Source organism: Artemia sp. Qi Xiang Cuo, chromosome 4 (genome assembly GCF_049724085.1).
Source record: "Artemia sp. Qi Xiang Cuo chromosome 4, ASM4972408v1, whole genome shotgun sequence".
Lineage (NCBI taxonomy): Eukaryota > Metazoa > Arthropoda > Branchiopoda > Anostraca > Artemiidae > Artemia > Artemia sp. Qi Xiang Cuo.
The window spans coordinates 16967713-16989744 of record NC_142797.1 but is presented as its reverse complement, the minus strand read 5'-3'; the positions used below and the strand labels follow the sequence as shown (position 1 = coordinate 16989744).

The following is a 22032-nucleotide window of genomic DNA, read 5'->3' as shown; positions in this document are numbered from 1 at the left end:
AATTAAAATCTCTGATTCCTATTTAAATTTTGAAAAAAAATGTTAATACTCAGTTCAGATTTTCGACCATCAGCCGTTTTCTACAATGACATTTTAATAATAGTTTTACTATAGAGCATTGGGTGGATGGGGAGGGGTCTTTTGAGCGGCCTTCATATCTTCATATGAGTTGAAAATCTGTGTAATTCTTTGTGTTCTATAGGGCTGAAGCCACCTTAACCCCCATTTTATAGACAATCTTATCTTGACATACGATATCTAATAGAGAACCCCCATCTTGGATCTACGAATCTTAATCCAACATTTTTAAATTTGATTATCAGTTTAAAATTTATTGTTGATTATTATTTATTTATATAAATAAATAATGTTGATTATTGTTTAAATAAAATTTATTGGAAGGTTGGAACGTTGTTCGTTTCGCGTTTATTCGTCTAGAGGTTTGTAAGACAAGGAAAAAGACATGAATTAATAAAATAAGATTTGTTTTCTTAACCGAGGTTCTTTGGTCCTGAGGTTTTAATTTAAGCGTCTACAAGGCCCTAAAGTTTGAAGCAGTTCAGGGTCAAAAATTCGGTTTTTCACGCTAAGAGTACCAGAATTGTCTCCAAAATTCGTCGTTCTTGTTCAAATATCTTAGTTCAGTCGACTTACCCAGGAAATTTCGCCCAAATCTGATAAAAACAACGTTTGACTCACTTTTGGTTTCATGAATCGGTACAACCTACTTTTTTCCATCTTAGGTTCGTTTGGCCCAATAGACATATCCAGTAATTTGCTGTCCGATCTCACACAAAACAAACTTGGGCATGTTTTGGGCGTCACGAGTTTGGGCGTCGCCTGTTTTTGCGTAGAACAATTTTTTTAGGACAGCCGTTGTCTGCATGCAACGTATAAATGCAAACAACGAATATTTAAAAAATAATATTAGAATAAGAGTGAAAAATTAGTTTCATCTTAATTGAGTAATGACTTCACAACAGACAGTTTGGCTCTGTCTCACAACTTTGTTTTTTAAAACAATAAAAAACTTTAGCGTAAAGAGCGAGGGACTGAGGAAGGGGGAGCCCCTTTCAAATACGGAATAATTTCTGTTCGTTTTAGGTTTTAATGTCGCTCCTTACTTTCAGTTAAAAAAACTGTTTTTTTTTATTTAATTTTTGAACGTTTTTAAATTAATGCAGGTTTTGATTTTGGCTCACCGTACATGAATAATTAAACAACATTTGTATATTAATTTTACTTTTATTTGGTTAAATGGCTTCCTCGAAAGTTGTTTAATTTTATTTACGAATGTTTTTATCAGTAATAAATATATGTAACTTACGAATTAACTTACGCAACGAACTTCTATATTCATATATGTTTAATATGTATATTAGGGGGTTCGCCCCTAGTCAATACCTAGCTTTATACGCTAAAGTTCGAATTTGTTCCAATTTTTTTAATATGACCCCTTAATCACAAAGGACGTTAATTAGAATAAATAGCTCTTTAGAAAGTATTAAAAAATCTTTGGCATAAATAGCAAGGTATTGACTAGGGGGCGAACCCAGATCATATACATAATAATTTCTGTTCGTTTTAATTTTTGAAGTTGCTCCTTACTTTCAGTTGAAGAACTTTTTGTTTTTTATATTTAATTTCTGATCGTTTTTTCTTAAATGCTGGGAAATCCGGTGCCCCCTTCATAGCAATTTCCCTTCCTCCATGGAAAGATCCTCCCACGTAACCCCAGACCCATCGATGAGCCTCGAATGAGCCCTCTCACGATATTCTAGGACCACTGTATCGATACGATCCCCCCTGGAAAAAAAAAAAAAAAAAAAATAAACACGCATCCGTGATCTTTCTTCTGGCAAAAAATTCAAAATTCCACATTTTTGTAGATAGGAGCTTGAAACCTCTACAGTAGGGTTCTCTGATACGCTGAATTTGATGGTGTGATTTTCATTTAGGTTCTATATCTTTTAGGGGATGTTTGCCTTTTTTTCGAAAATGAGGCCATTTTTCTCAGGCGCGTAACTTTTGATGGACATGACTAAACTTGTTGAAACTTATATATTTGAAATCAGCATACAAATCTAATTCTTTTGATGTATCTATTGGTTTCAAAATTACGTTTTATAGAGTTTTGGTTACTATTGAGCCGGGCCGCTCCTTACTTACAGTTCGTTACCACGAACTGTTTGAAAAGGAACAAACATTTTGCTGTGAGAGGAGGTGGGTCCAGGAATGGGAAAGAAACCTTTTCGTTCTTTTTCAGTTTGAATCCTAAAGCTTTGAAACTTAATTCCTTAGGCCTGGAGGAGAGCCCAATTTACAAAAAGAAAGATTGTTCCGGGGCACCGTACTTTCTCTAATTATGGGGCTAAAAAAATGGCCATAAATAGTTATTCCCAATCTGATGAAAACTTTTAGTCTTCAGTCCTAGGGCAAAAGGGACCCAAATACAGATGAAGAATAGAAAAAAATATTGGTTCCCTAAAATGGGGCCCTACCAAGGGCCAAAAATCTTTCTTGGCAACTTTGCATGGAAAGAGGGTCATAGAAACTTGGGATGGGGCTCTTTCGATTGTAAATTGAAAGTTAAATTGCCTCTTTTAAGGGCCGAGAATCATCTTAGGGCAACCAACCTCCTTTTTCTGCCCTTTTTTGATCTACCCCTGTTTAGGCAAAATTTTGAGATAGTAATTTTGTTCGGGAAGTCCTAGACATTCCTTGCTGGTGCGTGTTTTTACCTACGTGCGTGTTGTTACATACGACAAATTTTACATGAAACCAAAAAATAAATTAAAAATATATGTTGGGTATACTTGACTTTAGTAATTAAGGGCCATTTTTGGTATAAGCAATGTTTTTAAGCATATGAGATTCGACAAAAATGACTCTGATATCAGAAGCTTTAATTTCTTAAATATTAAGTAATAAAAGATTTCTGCCCTTTTTTGCTCTGCCCTTGTAGCTTCTTATGATGTCTCAGAAAAATTTTGAGATAGTCATTTTGTTCAGAAACATCAAAGGGTCTAATGATCTTGATGGCTTGAAACTTATATCTATGAACTATTAGGTCAAAGGAATCCTTATTCATGGAATAAGCTAGAAATGAAAATTGTTCTGCACGAAAATGGGCCCGAAACTTTTTTTTTACACTCAGCTAGGAATCACAATATTTTTATTCAGCCCAGTTACTTGACTTCGAATGTTCTCGATCAGTCCATACGAAGACACTAAAAGATATGGTCTGTTCAAAAGCATGGACTTGTATTTCGACTCTCCAATCAGCCTGAAATTGTCATCAAAATTGTCTTGGCCAGGTGGACGCCTATGCATAAAACAAATTGAAGGTAATTATGGCTGCATCAATTTGTGATACCCAGAATTGGGCCTTAAGCTTATTTCCGTATATGATAGGTTTTTAACTTGCAGGGCTTGTCAACTTTGCCCGGCACAGGAGCACCATCAAGAAGTTTCCCAGGGGAAAATTCTTTGGCTATATTTTTTTACCAAGATTTAAATGTTTTACCAAGTTTTATCCTTTGCCTTGTAAAACATTCAATCGGGTTATTTTTTACCCAGATTTATCATTTTCCTATTTCTATAAATTATTCAATGTCTTCTTGTTATCCAGGGGGCCATCAACCCTGGTCGATGGACCAGGCCGACCTGGCTCTAAGGCCGACCTGGCTCTAAGGGGCACCCAACGAAGAAAATATTTTGACGATTGGTCATGACAACTGATACCTGGGCCAACAAATATTGTCTTCTTAAATTGGCTTATGTAGATGGGACGTGTAGATAGAGGCAATAGGACCTTAAAAAAAGCAAGTTTTTTTCAACTGAAAGTAAGGATCAGCAATAAAACTTAGAACAAACAGAAATTATTCCGTATATGAAGGGACATCCCTTCATTATGCCTCGCTCTTTACGCTAAAGTTTGACTTTCTGTCCCAACCCTTTAAGAACGACTCCTGAAACACAAGGGCCGTTGAATTTGAATGAGAAGTGTTCTTAAAGAATTTTAAGACTGTAGCATAAAGAGTGAGAAATGAGGAAGGGGATGCTCCCCTCACATACAGGATAGTTTATGTTGGCTTCAATTTTTAATGTTGCTCCTTACTTTCGACGGAAAAGTATTGGAAACAGCAGACAGTCTGCGTCGTATAAATTGATAATTGCCCTTATACAATTCAACATACGTACCAGCAAAGCAGTACTATTGTATGGGTTCAAACCATCATAAAACACACAAACAAGCTTATTTAAGTTGATATTAACCATGTTTCAGGTCAAAACTCTATACCACAAATATTTCATGAAAAATTACTGTTTCCCATATTACTTTTTGCAAAGTGCAAATATCATCAAAGGTAAGTAGGTATAGCCTTTTGACACAATGGTCTGCATCAGACACAAACTCAAGAATTTACCTCAGGGGTGGGATGCCATATCTGGGTTACGATAGAAATTTTGAAAGCACAAAAAAAGGTGAATTTAATGAAAAAATAAGAAGTCATAGGTAAAATATAGGGATTTCAGGTTGCGGATCATTGGGACTAATCCCCCCCCCGCAAACATGCCTGTCTATTCTATCTTTAAAACATTAAAAGAATAATTGTACTCTGTCTGTATTCCCAATACCTTATTTTTCTTATATTTGTCTGTAAAAAGTTCAGTTTCTAAATATTTATCAAGACAATTTTATTTTAGTTCTTCATAATTTACAAAAGAATAATAACCGATTGTGATTAAGAATTACTTTTGCGCAATGGAAGAAGCCTAATTCGTATTTTATCAGGACTTCAAGCATGGAAACCAGTTAAAAGTAGTATCTGGTTGATAATATATTTTCCAAATATGTTTAAAAATACATAATATCAGAGCAATTGGAATATATCACTTCCGAGTCAGACTTCATAAGGACTGCATAACGAGTCCGAATATTCCCAAGATTTCAAGTTAGGTACTCCTTTATATCAAAGCCGTATCCAAATAATTCAAAATCAAATTTAAAAACTTCATATAACTGAAGTAATTTTCCAATCTTTAGTTGTCGAATATACCTATTTACTGTTTCGACATTCGTTGCAGGTTCGCTATATTTATAAGTTACAAGATCAGTTAGATTTCGTGAACTCAGTAGATGATCTGTATCTTCTTTAAGTGATTCAAACCTTAATACATAATCCAATTTTATGTTACATGGATGGCATAATCTGTGATATTGTGTCCAATGATCATCTACCCTTTTTGGTGTAGAAACTGTCTTGGGATCGGTCAGGTAGTCAACAAACTCCGAAAATGTTGGAGTTCCACTTTTTATTTGTTTTACAGTAGCCTTCGGCCGATATCTTCGAATTATTTTTGTGCCATAAGTTTTTTTGAACCAGTTTTTTCCTGGATTTAGCTTGTCCCTGTACCCGGACACAAGTCTGTAGAAGGGATGGCGTATGACAGTGAACTTGTAGTAACTGTCAAGTAGGGTCTGCTGCGTTTTTGCAGGATACTGATGTAGCTTTTCGGGTTGTATTACAAAGTGTACTGTATAATTATTTATTTTGCTAGCATTTGTTTCTGAAGTTTTTCCATTCAGTATGGCATTAATAGCTTTCCAAAGGGAGCTCGCAGTCTAGAAAAGAAACAAATATATGAAGACTTAGTAAGGTTGGCCAAAAATAAGTTTTGGGCACACCAAAGAAAACTTGAAGCTTCTGCTAACCTAGATTGTAACACTTTAGAATTGCTCTCATGGAAACCAAAATTTGAACACTGTAAGCAGCCCAGTCGTTTTAAAAACCAAAACACATTTTTTTTTAGTTCAAGCTTAGTTTTTACTATTTTCCACCTTAGTAGCTCTAGTCTAATAATTCATACTATTTTTATTTTATTTTCCCTCATCACTTAACGTGTAATTTAGGATTCGTGTGACGAGCAATAATTGCCTTCCAAAAAAAATAGTTTTGTTTACATATGTGACCGTACAGTACAACATTAACGTCACTGATTTCGTGGCCATTCGCTGATATTTTTGAATAATTTTTTACTATTGCATTTTCTGAACCAGTGTTGACCCTAATTTAACTTGTCCAGACACAGTTCGATCAGTGGGATGACGTTAGACAATAGACGAAACTTGTAAGTTTCAAACATTTTTGCTGCTCGAGGCCCCTGGCTAATGGTTCGTTTACACATTGCGGAAATCCATGCAAAAATCCGTCCGTTTCTGTTCGAACTTTGGCTAAAATAACGCTGCGTTTTAAGGCAAAAATTTTAAATTATTGCAACAGCCAGACCTAGAGTCAAAGGGGCAAAAGGACTTATTGATAGCCATATGGCAGATATCCCCTGTGGCTATCATCAAAACATCAAGAAGGGCATTATGGTTTTACCCTCTTCTGAGAGCTGTTGAGCAATAGACAGCCAAATGACACTGTTTTTCTTAGTTTTCTTATAGCCTGGGTGTGCAGGATCATAGAGGCTGGGGTAGCCTTGAACCAAAGTTATAAGATCGTGTAGTTTTTGATAATCCATACTCATGGTTTTATTCATTTAAAAACCTTGCCAAGATTCTGTCCTGATTTGAACCAAAACGTTGCGGAAAGCTAGAGATTTTTTCTAGCACGAAAACGGACGGAATTTCCGCACGGATTGCTAAATCTGCATGAATTTCCTTAATGTGTAAACGAACCATAAGAAGAGTTTTGTATGCAAAAGTACAGTCTCACACTTGGGAGAATCGTTATCTGAGAAACGTACAGGTGCCTACTCAGACTGAGGGTTTTTTAGGAGGAGGGGGTAGAACTTTAAAAAAAGTGCATAAACATGATGAACTATGTGTAACCGACACAGAACTACAGAAAAAATCACAGACTAGTAAAAGAAAATTCGAAGTTGAACAGAGGGGGCAAAGACCCCCTATTTCGACAAAAAATTCGATCGAACTGATATACAGTAGACAGTAGACAAATATACATATGACAGTAGACAAAAATTGAAGTAAGTTTTAAATGTTTTTTGTTGTTAGAGAGGGTTGGGTAAAAAAAAAATTTGTATGCAACAGTAATTGTCCTTCACATGGAAAGAACTATAATTTGATAACTGTACTGAAAATACTGAGACTCGGGATTTTTTTTTTTTTTTTAGAGGGGAAGTAACCTAACTTTGAAAAAAGTACAAAAACATGCTGAACTATGTGTAAACTACATAGAACTACAGAAAAATACATAGACTTGAAAAAAAAAAATCGGGAGTTGAAAAAAGGGGGCATGGGCCCCATATTTCGGAAAAAATTTTGATCGATAGGATGGAATATGACAGTGGACAAAAATGTTGTAGTAATTTTTAAATATATTTTTCTGTTCGACAGGGTCGGATAAAAAGAAGTTTAGTATGTAACAGCAAATGTCCCACACTTGGAAAGAACTATAATTCGATAAGTGTACAGGTAAAAACTTAGACTAAAGATATTTCTTTAGGAAGAGGTTCATAACTTGGCCCTCCAAATCAGAATACATTATATGTAAACTATGTAACACTACAGAAGAAATCATACACATTTGAAAAATTCAGGAGGGGAACAGAAGGAATCTTAAAAATTAAACAGGAGGAATCATTAAACGGGAGAAATCTTAAAAATTAAACTTGCACAATTGGGCCGTGGGCAATTCGGCTTGGGCAATGAGTTTGCGTTTCAACCAAAGTTAAATAAAACCTCTGAGTCGTTCTTAAATTTAATTATGTTATTAAAACAAGTTTTTTCAACTGAAAGTAAGGAGCAACATTAAAACTAAAAACAGACAGAAATTATTACGTATATGAGTGGGGTTGTCCCCTCCTCAAAACCTCACTCTTCCCACTAACGTTTTTTAGTACTTTTAAAAAAGCTTCTTCTTATCATAGGCAGCGCGCTAGGGCTGCCTAAGTAAAGAACGATACGGGCACAATGTGTTTTTTTTCTCCATACCCGGGCACTTTGTATCGAAGGAGTTGTCGTAGAAACTTCGGAAAGGGCTCATCCAATTGGAAATTGGGGTGGCTAGTGCCCTTTTTAATAGTCGAAAGTGATTGGAGGGCAACTAGCCCTCCCCCACGCCCATCATTCCCCCAAACAAATCCAATCAAAATTGTGAGATAACCATTTTGTTCAGCGTAGTTGATTTTCAGATAGAAAATATGTTTTTGAGGAGGCCACTTCCCTAAAACTCTCGGGGCAAGGGTTTAAAGTTATGCCCTGAGGGCACATAAGAACGATGTTGGCACAATATACTATTTATTATTTTTTTCCTTTAGAGCAGGGCACTTCATATGGAAGGGGCCGTCGTAGAAACTTCAAAAGGGGCTCAATCAAATGGAAATTGAGAGTTCTAGTGCCATTTTTAATAGTCGAAAGCGATTGTAGCGTAACTAGCCCCCCCCCCCCCGTCCATCATTCCCCCAAACACATCCAATCAAAATTTTGAGATAGCCATTTTGTTCAGCGTGGTTGATTTCCAGATAGAAAATATGTTTTTGAGGAGGACACTCCCCCACAACCCTCAGAACAAGGGTTTTAAGTTATGCCCAGGGGGCATATAATGTTTTTTATAGAAGGTGTTGTCATAGAAACTTCAAAAAAGGCGGAATTTCGATTGGAAATTTAAAGGGCTATTGCCCTTTTTAATAGTCGAAAGTGATTGGAGGACAACTACCCCACGCCCATCATTACCCCAAACACACCCAATCAAAATTTTGAGAGGCATTTTGTTCAACGTAGTTGATTTCCAGATAGAAAATATGTTTTTGAGGAGGACACTCCCCCAGAACCCTCAGGGCAAGGGTTTTAAGTTATGCCCTGGGGGCATATAAGGTTTTTATAGAAGGCTTTGTCGTAGAAACTTCAAAAGTGGCTCATTCGATTGTAAATTCAAAGGGCTAGTGCCCTTTTTAATAGTCGAAAGTGGTTGGAGGGCAAGTACCCCACGCCCATCATTACCCCAAACATATCCAATCAAAATTCTGAGATAACCATTTTGTTCAGCGTAGTTGATTTCCAGATAGAAAATATGTTTTTGAGGAGGCCACTTCCCTAAAACTCTCGGGGCAAGGGTTTTAAGTTATGCCCTGAGGGCATATAATAACGATGTTGGAACAATGGACTATTTATTTTTTTTCCTTTAGAGCATGGCACTTCATATGGAAGGGACCGTCGTAGAAACTTCAAAAGGGGCTCATTCGATTGTAATTCGAGAGTTCTAGTGCCATTTTAATAGTCGAAAGTGATTGTAGCGTAACTAGCCCCCCCCGTCCATCAGTCCCCCAACCACATCCTCTCAAAATTTTTAGACAGCCATTTTGTTCAGCGTAGTTGATTCCCAGATAGATAATACATTTTTCTGGAGGATACTCCCCCGCAACCCTCTGTGAGTGGGTTTTAATTTATGCCCAGGGGTCAAATAAGGTTTTTTATAGACAGTGTTGTCGTAGAAACTTCAAAAAAGGCTCATTCGATTGGAAATTTAAAGGGCTATTGCCCTTTTTAATAGTCGAAAGTGATTGGAGGACAACTACCCCACGCCCATCATTACCCCAAACACACCCAATCAAAATTTTGACAGCCATTTTGTTCAGCGTAGTCTATATCCAGATAGCAAATATGTTTTTAAGGAGGGCATCCCCCTCGTCCCCCGAGGAAATGGTTTGAACTTATGCCCTCGGAGCATATTATGTTTTTGGATAAGGTGTTGTTTTATAAACTTGAAAACAGGCTCATTCGATTGGAAATTCAAAGGGCTAGTACCCTTTTTAATAGTCGAAAGTGGTTGGAGGGCAAGTACCCCACGCCCATCATTACACCAAACATATCCAATCAAAATTCTGAGATAACCATTTTGTTCAGCGTAGTTGATTTCCAGATAGAAAATATGTTTTTGAGGAGGCCACTTCCCTAAAACCCTCGAGGCAAGGGTTTAAAGTTATGCCCTGAGGCATATAAGAACGATGTTGGCACAATGTACTAATTTTTTTTCTTTAAGAGCAAGGTACTTCATATGGAAGGGGTCGTCGTAGAAACTTCGAAATGGGCTCATTCGATTGGAAATTGAGAGTTCTAGTGCCATTTTTAATAGTCGAAAGCGATTGTAGCGTAACTAGCCCCCCCCCCCCGTCCATCATTCCCCCAAACACAACCAATCAAAATTTTGAGATAGCCATTTTGTTCAGCGTGGTTGATTTCCAGATAGAAAATATGTTCTTGAGGAGGACCCTCCCCCACAACCCTCAGTGCAAGGGTTATAAGTTATGCCCTGGGGCCATATAAGGTTTTTATAGAAGGCGTTGTCGTAGAAACTTCAAAACAGGCTTTCGATTGGAAATTTAAAGGGCTATTGCCCTTTTTAATAGTCGAAAGTGATTGGAGGGCAAGTACCCCACGCCCATCATTACCCCAAACACATCCAATCAAAATTTTGAGAGGCATTTCGTTCAGCGTAGTTGATTTCCAGATAGATAATATGTTTTTGAGGAGGACACTCCCCCAGAACCCTCAAGGCAAGGGTGTTAAGTTATACCCTGGGGGCATATAAGGTTTTTATAGAAGGCATTGTCGTAGAAACTTCAAAAGTGGCTCATTCGATTGGAAATTAAAAGGGATAGTGCCCTTTTTAATAGTCGAAAGTGGTTGGAGGGCAAGTACCCCACGCCCATCATTACACCAAACACATCCAATCAAAATTTTGAGATAGGCACTTTGTTCAGCGTAGTTGATGTCCAGATAGAAAATATGTTTTTGAGGAGGACACTCCCCCACAACCCTCAGGGCAAGGGTTTTAAGTTATGCCCTGAGGGCATATAAGGTTTTTACAGAAGGTGTTGTTGTAGTAGCTTCAAGACAGGCTCTATTAATTATAAATTGGTAGAGTTAGTGACTTTTTTAATAGCCGACATTGATTGGAGGACAACTAGCCCCCCCCTCCCGCCGATCATTTCACCCCACACGCCCAATCAAATTTTGAGATAGCCGTTTTGTTCAACGTAGTTGATTTCCAGATAAAAATTATATTTTTGAGGTGGACACTCCCCCACAACCCTCAGAACAAGGATTATAAGTTATGTCCTTGGGGCATATAAGGTTTTTATTGAAATCTTTGTCGTAGAAACTTGAAAAAGGACTCATTCGATTTGAAATTCAAAGAGCTAGCATCGTTTTTAATGGTCGAAAGTGATTTGAGGGAAACTAACCCCCCTTTCACGCCCACCTTTCCCCAAACACATCCAATCAAATTTTTTAGATAGCCATTTTATTCAACGTAGTTGAAAGTTTAGGAAATTAGGTCTTTAAGGAAAACAACCCCTCCCCTCACAGCCCTCAGTGCAAGGGTTGTAAGTTATGCCCTGGGGGCATATAAAGTTTTTATTTAAAGCGTTGTCGTAGAAACTTCAAAAGGGCTCATTCAATTGGAAATTGAAAGGGCTAGTGCCTTTTTTAATAGTTAAAAGTGATTGGATAGCGACTAAGGCCCCTCTCACGCCCACAATTTTCCCAAACAGATCCAATCAAGATTTTGAGATATCTGTTTTGTTCAACGTAGTTGAAAGTTCTGGAAATTAGGTCTTTTAGGATGACAACCCCTCCCCTCAGAGCCCTCAGTGCAAGGGTTGTAAGTTATACCTTACAACCTTAAATTATTTAAGTTATACCCTGGGGGCATATAAAGTTTTTACTGAAAGCATTGTCGTAGAAACTTCAGAAGGGCTGATTCAATAGGAAATTGAAAGGGCTAGTGCCTTTTTTAATAGTTGAAAGTGAATGGATAGTGACTAACGCCCCTCTCATGCCCACCATTTTCCAAAACACATCCAATCAAAATTTTGAGATATCCATTTTGTTCAACGTAGTTGAACGTTCTGAAAATTAGGTCTTTTAGGATGATAACCCCCTCAGAGCCCTCAGTGCAAGGGTTGTAAGTTACGCCCTAGGTGCATATAAGGTTTATATAGAAAGTTGTTGTACAGATCATAGGCAGCGCGATCGCGCTGCCTAAGTAAAGAACGGGGACACTTGAGAACGAGACAAGAACCGGGGACTAAGTAAAGAAGAGGACACTCCCCTACAACCCTCAGGGCAAGGGTTTTAAGTTGTGCCCTTGGGGCATATAAGAACGATGTTGGCACAAAGTATTATTTATTAATTTTTTCCTTTAAAGTAGGGTATTTTGAATAGAAAAAGTTGTCATAAAGACTTCGAAAAAGGTTCAATTAAATGGACATTGAAGTGTCTTAGGGCTTTTTTGATAATCGAAGTTGATTGTAAGATAACTAACACCCCTTTCACGCCCACCATTTCCCGAAACACATCCAATCAAAATTTTGAGATTGCCATTTTGTTCAGCGTGGTTGATTTCCAGATAGAAATTATGTTTTTGAGGACAGCCCTCCACCATTAGGGCAAGGGTTGTAAGTTATGCCCTGGGGGCATTTACGGTTTTTATAGATGGCGCTGTCGTAGAAACTTCAAAAAAGACTCATTCGATTGGAAATTCAAAGTACTGGTGCCCTTTTTAATAGTCGAAAGTGATGAGAGGGCAACTAACCCACCTCTCACGCCCTCCTTTTCCCCAAAGACATCTAATCAAAACTTTTGAGATAGCCATTTTATTCAACGTAGTTTTAAGTTCTGGAAATTAGGCCTTGGAGGATGACACCCCCCCTCCCACAACCCTCAGGGCAAGGGTTGTAAATTATACCCAGGGGGCATATAAGGTTTTTATATAACGCGTTGTCGTAGGAACTTCAAAAAGGGATCATTCGATTGGAAATTGAAATGGCTAGTGCCGTTTTTAATAGTCAAATGTGACTGGAAAGCAACAAACCCCCCTTTCATGCCCACAATTTCCCCAAACACAACCAATAAAGATTTTGAGATAGCCATTTTATTCCACCCAGTTCAAAGTTCAGGAAATTATACCTTTGAGCAGGACACTTTCTCCACAGTCTTCAGGGCAAGGGTTATAAGTTATGCCCTGGGGGCATATAGGGTTTTTATTGAGATATTTGTCGTAGAAACTCGAAAAAGGGCTCATTCGATTGGAAATTCAAAGGGCTAGTGCCCTTTTTAATAGTCCAAAGTGATTTGAGGGCAAATAATCCCCCTCTCACGCCTATCTTTTCTTCAAATTCATCCAATCAATATTTTAGATAGCCATTTTATTCAATGTAGTTGAAAGTTTTGGAAATTAGGTCTTTAATGAAAGTTTTGGGAATAAGGTTTTTAATGAAAGCGTAGAAACTACAAAATGGTTCATTCAATTGGAAATTGAAAGGGCTAGTGCCTTTTTTAATAGTTGAAAGTGATTGGAGAGCGACAAACGCCCCTCTCACGTTCACCATTTTTCCAAACAAATCCAATCAAAATTTTGAGTTATCCATTTTGTTTAACGTAGTTGAAAGTTCTTGAAATTAGGTCTTTTAGGATAATAACCCCCTCAGAGCCCTCAGTGGAAGGTTTGTAAGTTATGCATTGGGGGCATATCAAGTTTATATAGAAAGTTGTTATAGAAATTTCAAAAAGGGCTTATTTGATTGGAAATTGAAATTCCCCTTTTTAATAGTCGAAGGTGAGTGGAGAGTAATTAACCCCCCTCTTACGCTAACCCTTTCCCCAAAAACATTCAATCAAAGTTTAGAAATAGCCATTTTGTTCAACGCAATTAAAAGTTCTCGAAATTATGTATTTAAGGATGACAAAACCCCCAGAGCCCCAAGGGCAAGGGTTGTAAGTTATGTCCTGGGGGCATATGAGATTTTTATTGAAAGTTTTGTCGTAGAAACTTCAAAAGGGCGCATTTGATTGGACATTGAAAGGGGTAGGGCCATTTTTAAAAGTTGAAAGTGATTGGAGAGCGACTACCGCCCCTCTCATGCCCACCATTTCCCCACACATCCAATCAAAATTTGGAGATAGCCATTTTGTTTAACGTAGTTGAAAGTTCTGAAAATTCGGTTTTAGAGGATGACAACCACCATAAAAGACCTTAAGGTAAGGGTTGTAATTTATGACCCGGGGGCATATAAGGTGTTTATAGAAAGCGGTGTCGTTTTCAAAAGGGCTAATTCGATTGGAGATTGAAAGGGCTAGTGCCCTTTTTAATAGTCGAAAGTGATTGGAAGGCTTGACATTTTTATAGTAAAGATCAATGTGCGTACAATGTATTATTATTTTTTTCTGCTGTTGTTTATACCAGGGCACTTTGTATCGAAGGAGTTGTCTTGGGAACTTCGAAAAGGGCTCATTCAATTGAAAACAGAAAGGGCCGATGCCCTTTTTAATAGTCGAAAGTGATTGAAGGGCAACTAATCCCCCTTCCACTCCCACCCTCCCACGCCCACCCTCCCATTTGCCCATTATGTTTAAAAACTAAATGTTGCCTTACGATTAAATCAAAATGCACTGTGATAATGCTAATTCCCAATAAGGCGTCTCAGCAGTATCCAAAGAACGACTGAGGGTATTATGTTCAAAATTTTGGGCTACTTCTGCTCTTAAAATTTAACCAAATCAAAATAGCGTAAGTGTATCCAAGCTATCAAAGAAAGTGAACAGATTTTTTTGCGAACGGTATCAAGTTTTCCATTTCAGGTCAATTAGAGGAGGTATGAAACTAAATTAAACAGTTCTGTTTGTGTCCAGATTTTTAAAAGTGTGTATGTTGTTAAAAATTGCTGAAAATTTTTCTCCAGCATACATATAGCAGGCCAAACTATAAAGTCTTAAAAAAAGAAAAGATTTAAAGTATTATTTTCTTTTTCCCTGAAAAGACTATGTCAATATAAAACGAACTGAAATTAATTAAAAATACTTTTTCCACAAAATAAGTTTTTCAAAGAAAAGTAAAGAACTCCATTAAACAAAAAATGAGCAAAAATAAAATCAAATAATCTACCAAGCGCGAAACTACCACAAATCAGCATCGATAAATAAATGTGACCCAAAACGAACAGAAATTACAATAATTAACCGAGTCAAAATCAAAACGACCATAAATTAACATAAGTTGGGCGCAAAACCCCTATGCCTTCCCAAGGCCAAAAAAAAAATTGCACTTTACTGAGAAAATGCAAATGAATATGCATTGTCAGTTTAATATACATATACTGAAAATTAGTAATCAAAATGGTAATATTATTCGATTTATTAAAGTTATAAAAGTAAAAACATTTATATTTTTTCAGTCAAGTGCAAATTTTGTTCTTTTCGGTAAAATTTTGCAAATTAGGGCGAATTAAACTATTCGCCCGAGTCGCTCCTTACTTATAGTTTGTTACCACGAACAGATTCTGTCAAATATAAATTTTATTTTCGTAAGTATTTATTGAAAGCTAGGATGTCTGATGTAAAGGTTCGTAATATAAGGTAGCACAACATGAATAAATGGAAAAGTTCAAACTAGAAACTAAATTACAAGTTAAAGGTAGACCGAATACGGCAAATAACTCCCTCGCCCTTGAAGACAAACATTAATGATTCTTGCTTACAAGTCTCTCTCTGTGATAGAAGAGAAATCCATGAACAAGAACATTTTGAATCCTGCCAGTGCCTTGCCTTCCATTGTGCCTGATACCAGGACTTCAAGGCTAAAGTCCAAAATTTCGTTACTATTACGTCTAAAAATTGAATTTAATATTTTCATATTTACAAGAGAATTGTCCGAGGCCGTTTACAAATCTGATCTGAAAGGGAATGTAGGTCTAGAGGGCAAGTAGGTAGGGCAAAGCAGATCTAGAGGATCAAAGTGTGATTGAGCCTTTTTGCCTTACTGATCCCCCTTTCAGAAAACATTTCCAACGGTACAAAGGAATTTTAATTCTATAAAATTTCCTGACGGTATTACCTATTATGAGCAAAAATATCAGATCCGACGATAAAGCCTGCTAGCGACGATTTCTTCATTAACGTTTTCTTGATTGTAGGTACCTATCTACCAATTTCAAGCAAATGTTGTAAATTAAATTGCACTCAGTACAACAGTTCTTTCTTAATGTTATAAAGCGTTGGTACTTAAAAAACAAAAAAACAACCATAATTGACCTTTCAGGTCGCTGGCCTTTCACCCAAAGTATAGCACTAAAAGAGAAAAGTTGTTTGCTGCGTGGAGATATAGATATCAAGTTGCACTGGATTCTTGTTTTTTTTTTGCATAGTTAGCGGTTATATAGCAGAAAAACAGGATTGTACCATTTAAATTGCACATTCCGAATAATTAAATGCTTTATTCAATAAAAGGAACTTGTTTTGCATAAAAATAAACATGGAAGTAAAACCCAAAACTAACAGGTATAATTGAAAATGTGAGAGGGCTGAAACCTTCTCTTAACGCCCTGTTCTTTACCCAATAGCTAAACTTGTGCATTAATGAAAACCAAGGAGTCACCGATCAAACAGTTCGTGGTAACGAACTGTAAGTAAGGAGCGACCCGGCTCAATGGTAACCGAAACTCTAGAAAACGGGTTTTTGATGCCAATAGATACATCAAAAGAATCAGATTTCAATGCTGATTTCAAATATATAACTTTCATCAAGTTTAGTGCTACCCATCAAAAGTTACCTGAGGAAATTTGGCTGATTTTCAAAAAAAGGGGGAAAGACCCCCTAAAAGATATAGAACCTTAATGAAAATCACACTATCATATTCAGCGTATCAGAGAACGCTACTGTAGAAGTTTCAAGCTCCTATCTATAAAAATGTGGAATTTTGCTTTTTTTGCCAGAAGAAACATCACGGATGTGTGTTTATTTGTTGTTTTTTTTCCCCAGGGGTGATCGTATCGACCCAGTGGTCCTAGAATATCGTTGGAGGGCTCATTGGAACGGAAATTAAAAGCTCTAGTGCCCTTTTTAAGTGACCAAAAAATGGAGGGCAACTAGACCCCCTCCCACGCTTATTTTTTTCCCAAAGTCACCCGATCAAAATTTTGAGATAGCCATTTTGTTCAGCATGGTTGAAAATAGGATAAATATGTCTTTTAGGATGACTTAATTCCCCGAAGTCCCCAGGGGGAGGGCTAAAAGTTATGAACTTTACCCAATGTTAACATATAGTATTGGTTATTGGGAAGTATACAGAAGTTTTCAGGAGGGTTTTTTTTCTGGTAGTCGGGGGGGTGGGTCGGGGTTATGTTGGAGGGATCTGTCCATGAAGGAAGTTTTCATGGGGGAAGGGAAATTGCCATGAAGGGGGCACCGGACTTGCCAGCATTATTTATTGGTTATTGGGAAGTATACAGACATTTTCAGGAAGGATTTTTTTCTGGATGGGGGGGTCGAGGAGGGGGTTACTCAGGAGAATCTGTCCGTGGAGGATGTTTCTTTGGGGTAAGGGACATTTCTATGAAGGGGGTGCCGGATCTAAAAGCTTTATTTAAAAAACGATCAGAAATTAAATAAAAAAAAAACAAGTTTTATCAACTGAAAGTAAGAAGTAACATTAGAACTTAAAACGAACAGAAATTATTACGTATATGAGGGGGTTCTCCCCCAAGTCAATACCTCGCTCTTTAGGCTACAGTTTTTTTAGTGCTTTCAAAAGAGCTATCTATTCTAATTAAACGGTCTTTGTGATTCAGGGGTTTGTGAATCAAAATTTTTTAAAACTTTTAACGTAAAGAGCGTCGTATTGACTAAGGGGAGAACCCCCTCATATACGTAATAACAAATACGTAATAAAAAAAAAACAATAAAAAAACAAGCGATACGGCTCAATAGTTCTATATAAATTTTATTAAGTTTAGTATTACTCATCAAAGGCTACGAGCCTGAGAAAATTTACCCGATTTTTTAAAGAGGGGGGAAACATCCACTACAAGTGAAAGAATTTTAATGAAAATCACACCGTCAGATTCAGCGTATCAGATAACCCTATTTTATAGGTTTCAAGCTCATATCTGCAAAAATCTGCAACTTTGTATTTTTTGCCAGAAGAAAATTATACGAATATAGAAGTTAGTTACGTAAGTTAATTTGTAAATTACGTCATAACCAAATTTAGAGACATCCATTTAGCAAAAGAAAAGTAAAATTTTTATGCAAATTTTGTTCACTTATTCAATGACGGTGAGCCAAAATAAAAGCTGCATTAACTAAAAAACGATCGGAAATTAAATAAAAAAAACAAGTTTTTTAAACTGAAAGTAAGGAGCGACATTAAAACTTAAACGAACAGAAATTATTCCGTATATGAAAGGGGTTGTCCCTTCCTCAACGCCTCGCTCTTTACGCTAAAGTTTGACTCTGTCTCATAACTTTATTTTTTAAAACAATAAAAAAAATTTAGCGTAAAGAGCGAGGCGTTGAGGAGGGGACAGCCCCTTTCATATACGGAACAATTTCTGTTCGTTTTAAGTTTTAATGTCGCTCCTTACTTTCAGTTTAAAAAACTTTTTTTTTTATTTAATTTTCAAAAAAACGTACACCGGCTGGTGCAACTGTGCGACACACGTGACACTCTGAATAAACACCAGGTGGCAGAAAGGGGGCAACCTATTGAAGTTTCAGTACGTTTGAAAATGAAACCTTTTTCGGTGAAGTTATTTTGAAAGGCAGTAGGACAATATAACTCTTACAATCACCAGTCAGCCCTCTTTGATGCCTTCTTGCACTAGCTGAAAGCTGAAAGTTCATTATATAATTAAACCACGTGTGTCAGAGAACTCCTGCTATTTGATTATTTTTTTCAAGTAAGCAGTGAATTTAAAACTTAGAACCAAAGAAATTATCCTATGCATATGTAAAGGGGTTGCAATTCCCCAAAACTCTCGGTTCTAAAGGCTAAAGTTCAAACTTATGATTTTTTTGTATGATCAATATGTTGAAACTTTAGAGTAAAAATCGGGCAACCGATGTAACGAGTATCTAAATGAGGCCGTTTGTGCCACAGGATGGTAGTACAGCTTTTGAAACCAGAGGCTTTTCAAATAACTTTTCAATAGCGTTAAGCGAATTGGATATGTCAGGATTATTCGCTAGATAGTATTTTGACTCTACCAGGGTCAAAATTGTTGTTCTATAACAAAAAATGGCGGAAATTGACACTTTGGTTTGCTACAATTTCTGTCACTGACCAAAAAAAGGCAATAGAACTCAAAATATCCGTTCGGAAGATACCTCTTCCAATATTATGCCATCACTGCTTCGATAGTGTCACTCCTGGTGAAAAAGATGCATCACTGCCCCTTCTTCTCAAAAAAGCACAAAACGTCGTATTTTTATATAGAGATTAAAACCTCCGTTGCCATAAATTCGGAATTGGATGGTGCATTTTTATTAGCATCTTCCTTCTTTTGAGGGCAATTCCCTTAAAAGACTACATTAGAAAATTTGTTACACAGTTCACAAAATGATTCTTTTGGCTGTGGTTTTTCATTATAAAATAGTCAGGGCTTTGGTTTATACGTCAATCCATATTATGCACTCGGGGCGTATATCCATTGTACCTGAGCGTGATCTTGGTTGACATGATTCAAGAGACAGAAAAATATAATAAAAGAGAAATTGCACGAATTTCTGCAAAATTTCATGGTCAGATGTCGCCGTTAGCCAGGAGTCATACTAAATTGTAAGTTTTGAATGTCGGCCGTAACTTCAAGAGTAGCCTATTCTATGCTCTACTTCTACATGGTCTAAGAGAGAGTTATAGTGCAAGTTATAGTTATTTTGCTGAACTCTTAAAATTACGACCATGCTAAAATTAAAAATTTGTGTTACTCCGGTTTAGCGGCAAGTTTTTGCAGTCTGACCTCTATTCTTATTTTTATCTCTATGGTCTTGATAATGTCCTTGCCCCATCCTGTGACTTTTTTGAAGAAAAGAAAAGTGTCAAGAAAATGCAAACCGAAGAAAAAAACAACTATACTCTGTTGTAAGAAAGGAATGGTGAAATTTGCTAAAATTGAGGTTACCATGTCCTTTAATGATGAAGGTAGGACAGACTTTACACATAGAGATATTTTATGTGAATCTATGCCGAAATGAAGTGCTCAACACTGACTTTGTAGTTCACACATCTCAAGTCATAATTACTGAAAATTATTACTTGTTCTTAATTTAAACAAGATGCTGAATATTTATCATTCTGCGGACCAGCTGGAGGTGGGAGGGGACATTGGAGCATTTTGGTCATGTAGTCTTATATATTAAAATCCTCGCATGACTTTGGTACAAACAGCGCACAGTATGCTTACCTTTGTTCTAAATAGCTGGTGACACTATAGGGGGAGGGGAGGACTGTGCGAGAAAGCTGTCAATGGGAAATAAATGGGAAGGGGGATATTGGATTCCATTAACATGGACGAAAAAATCCTTGAGTAATCCTGATTCAAATAAAAGGCAATATGCCTGTCATTCTGCTAAAAATGATTGGCAGAGAGATAGAGAAAGAGGGTTGAAGCTGTCAGAGCCGTCAATTTTGCCTTGAATCCTTGTCCGATTTTAGTTTAAGTAAGGTACAATATGCCAACTTTCGTACAAAAAAAAACTGAAATTGGTTTGAGGAAGGGTTTTTGGAAAGACATGATCCAGACATGGTTTTCCAGTGGTGCAGTGCAGATCACAGAACAGGAATCATAAAAGGGAAGACCCTTCCATGATTCCAATTGAAAAAAGATGCAACATCCGTACCTTTGTGCTTGAAGTAAGTGGTGGGAGGGGAAGGGTGGAATTTAAAGCCTATTTCGCACTTTATTACTCTGGTTTTACAAAGTAAAAGTCCTTCAATCCTTGTGTCATTTCCCTTTAAATAAGGTGCAGCATGCCTGCCATTTCTGGAAAGGAATACAAATAGTTTGAAGAGGGCAGGGAGGGCTGGTGATGGGGCCATAGCCTGATTTGTGATAATTTATATTACCAACTTATAACCATTGTATTTTTTCGGTTCGAATAGCCTTCAGGATGACTACCTTTTTAATAATGACGAGGTTTGCCTTTTAGGGGGGGGGGGGGAGGGCTGCTAATGAAGACAATTACCCAATTTGAACCTATTCTTCTACACACTGAAAATTCACTTCAACATAACTAACCTTCTCCTAAAAAGAAAACAGCAGGATGAGCATTTTGAGGGTGGAGGGCGGTACCACTAGCCAAATTTAGCTCTTAAATTATAAATATGAAAGTTCCCATATGAATCTGGCTTAAGAGGATTTGATGTGCCTACCTTTTTGCCAAACGCACTGGAGGGGAAGGGTAGGGCAGGAAATGGAATGAATGGTGACAGAACGGATTCGTTCACCCCCCCCCCCTTCTTCTTAGTTTGGAGAGAATCATATTGTTATCAGTTTTTCCAGTGTATACCACAGCAACATGGGCGCCCATAAGCTGAATTCCAGGGGGGGGGGCAAACTTTGACTAATTGCCACTTTTAATGCTATATAATATAAATCTCAGAACAAAAATATAAAAATACGGCAGCATCATTCAGCCAGGGTGGGGCAAGAGCCCCCCCCCCCCTTATGGGCGCCCATGCACAGCAAAGAGCCTGTAAGTCCCTTAACATCTTCACCATGACAATGGACGAATTGAAATGCTATTAATAATAAAAATGTTGTACTGTACATTCATCAGCTGTTTAAGGAGTACCGATTGGTGACAAAACAAAAAGTTTATGTCTGTTAGTTCAAAATTAATTCTCTTGCTGTGACCCAGATTGTGGCACCAAAGATTTTGCCCCAAAGAGGAACGATGTGCTAGCGATCGAAAATTATGAGATAAACAATCGCTTTTAAAGTATTAAATAACTTCTAGTTACAGAGGAAGTAAAGCCAGACTTTGGTGGATTCGCTTCTAAAAAGTCACTTAGTCCATCCAAGAGATTGGTCAATATGCACATTTATCGAAGCTTAACTAAGTTAACTCAGTTGATTTTTTATAAAATTATGTTTAATGATTGTTAATTGCGCATCACCTATTTTGAACGAGGAGTAATAAGCCGTTGTGCAGGCAGGGGGGTCAGGTGCCTAAAAAAGGAAATTTCAACGCCCAAACTGTCTGAATCTCCATGAGCCTTTAGATA

At 37.2% G+C, this 22032-nt stretch overlaps 1 protein-coding gene across 3 annotated transcripts in view; it reads right to left on the bottom strand.

Moving 5' to 3' along the window:
- Positions 1-22032, bottom strand: part of LOC148952826 (carbohydrate sulfotransferase 11-like) — a 38219-nt gene that overhangs the window by 1456 nt on the left and 14731 nt on the right. For 2 of the 3 annotated variants that reach the window (XM_089088111.1, XM_089088113.1), the window contains exon 3: positions 4832-5629. The exons of the other annotated variant lie outside the window; for it this stretch is intronic. In XM_089088111.1, the coding sequence (XP_088944237.1) occupies positions 4955-5629 (675 nt within the window). In that variant the 3' untranslated portion in view covers positions 4832-4954. Of the gene's footprint in view, positions 1-4831; positions 5630-22032 lie in introns of those variants that run through there. 3 annotated transcript variants of the gene reach the window in all.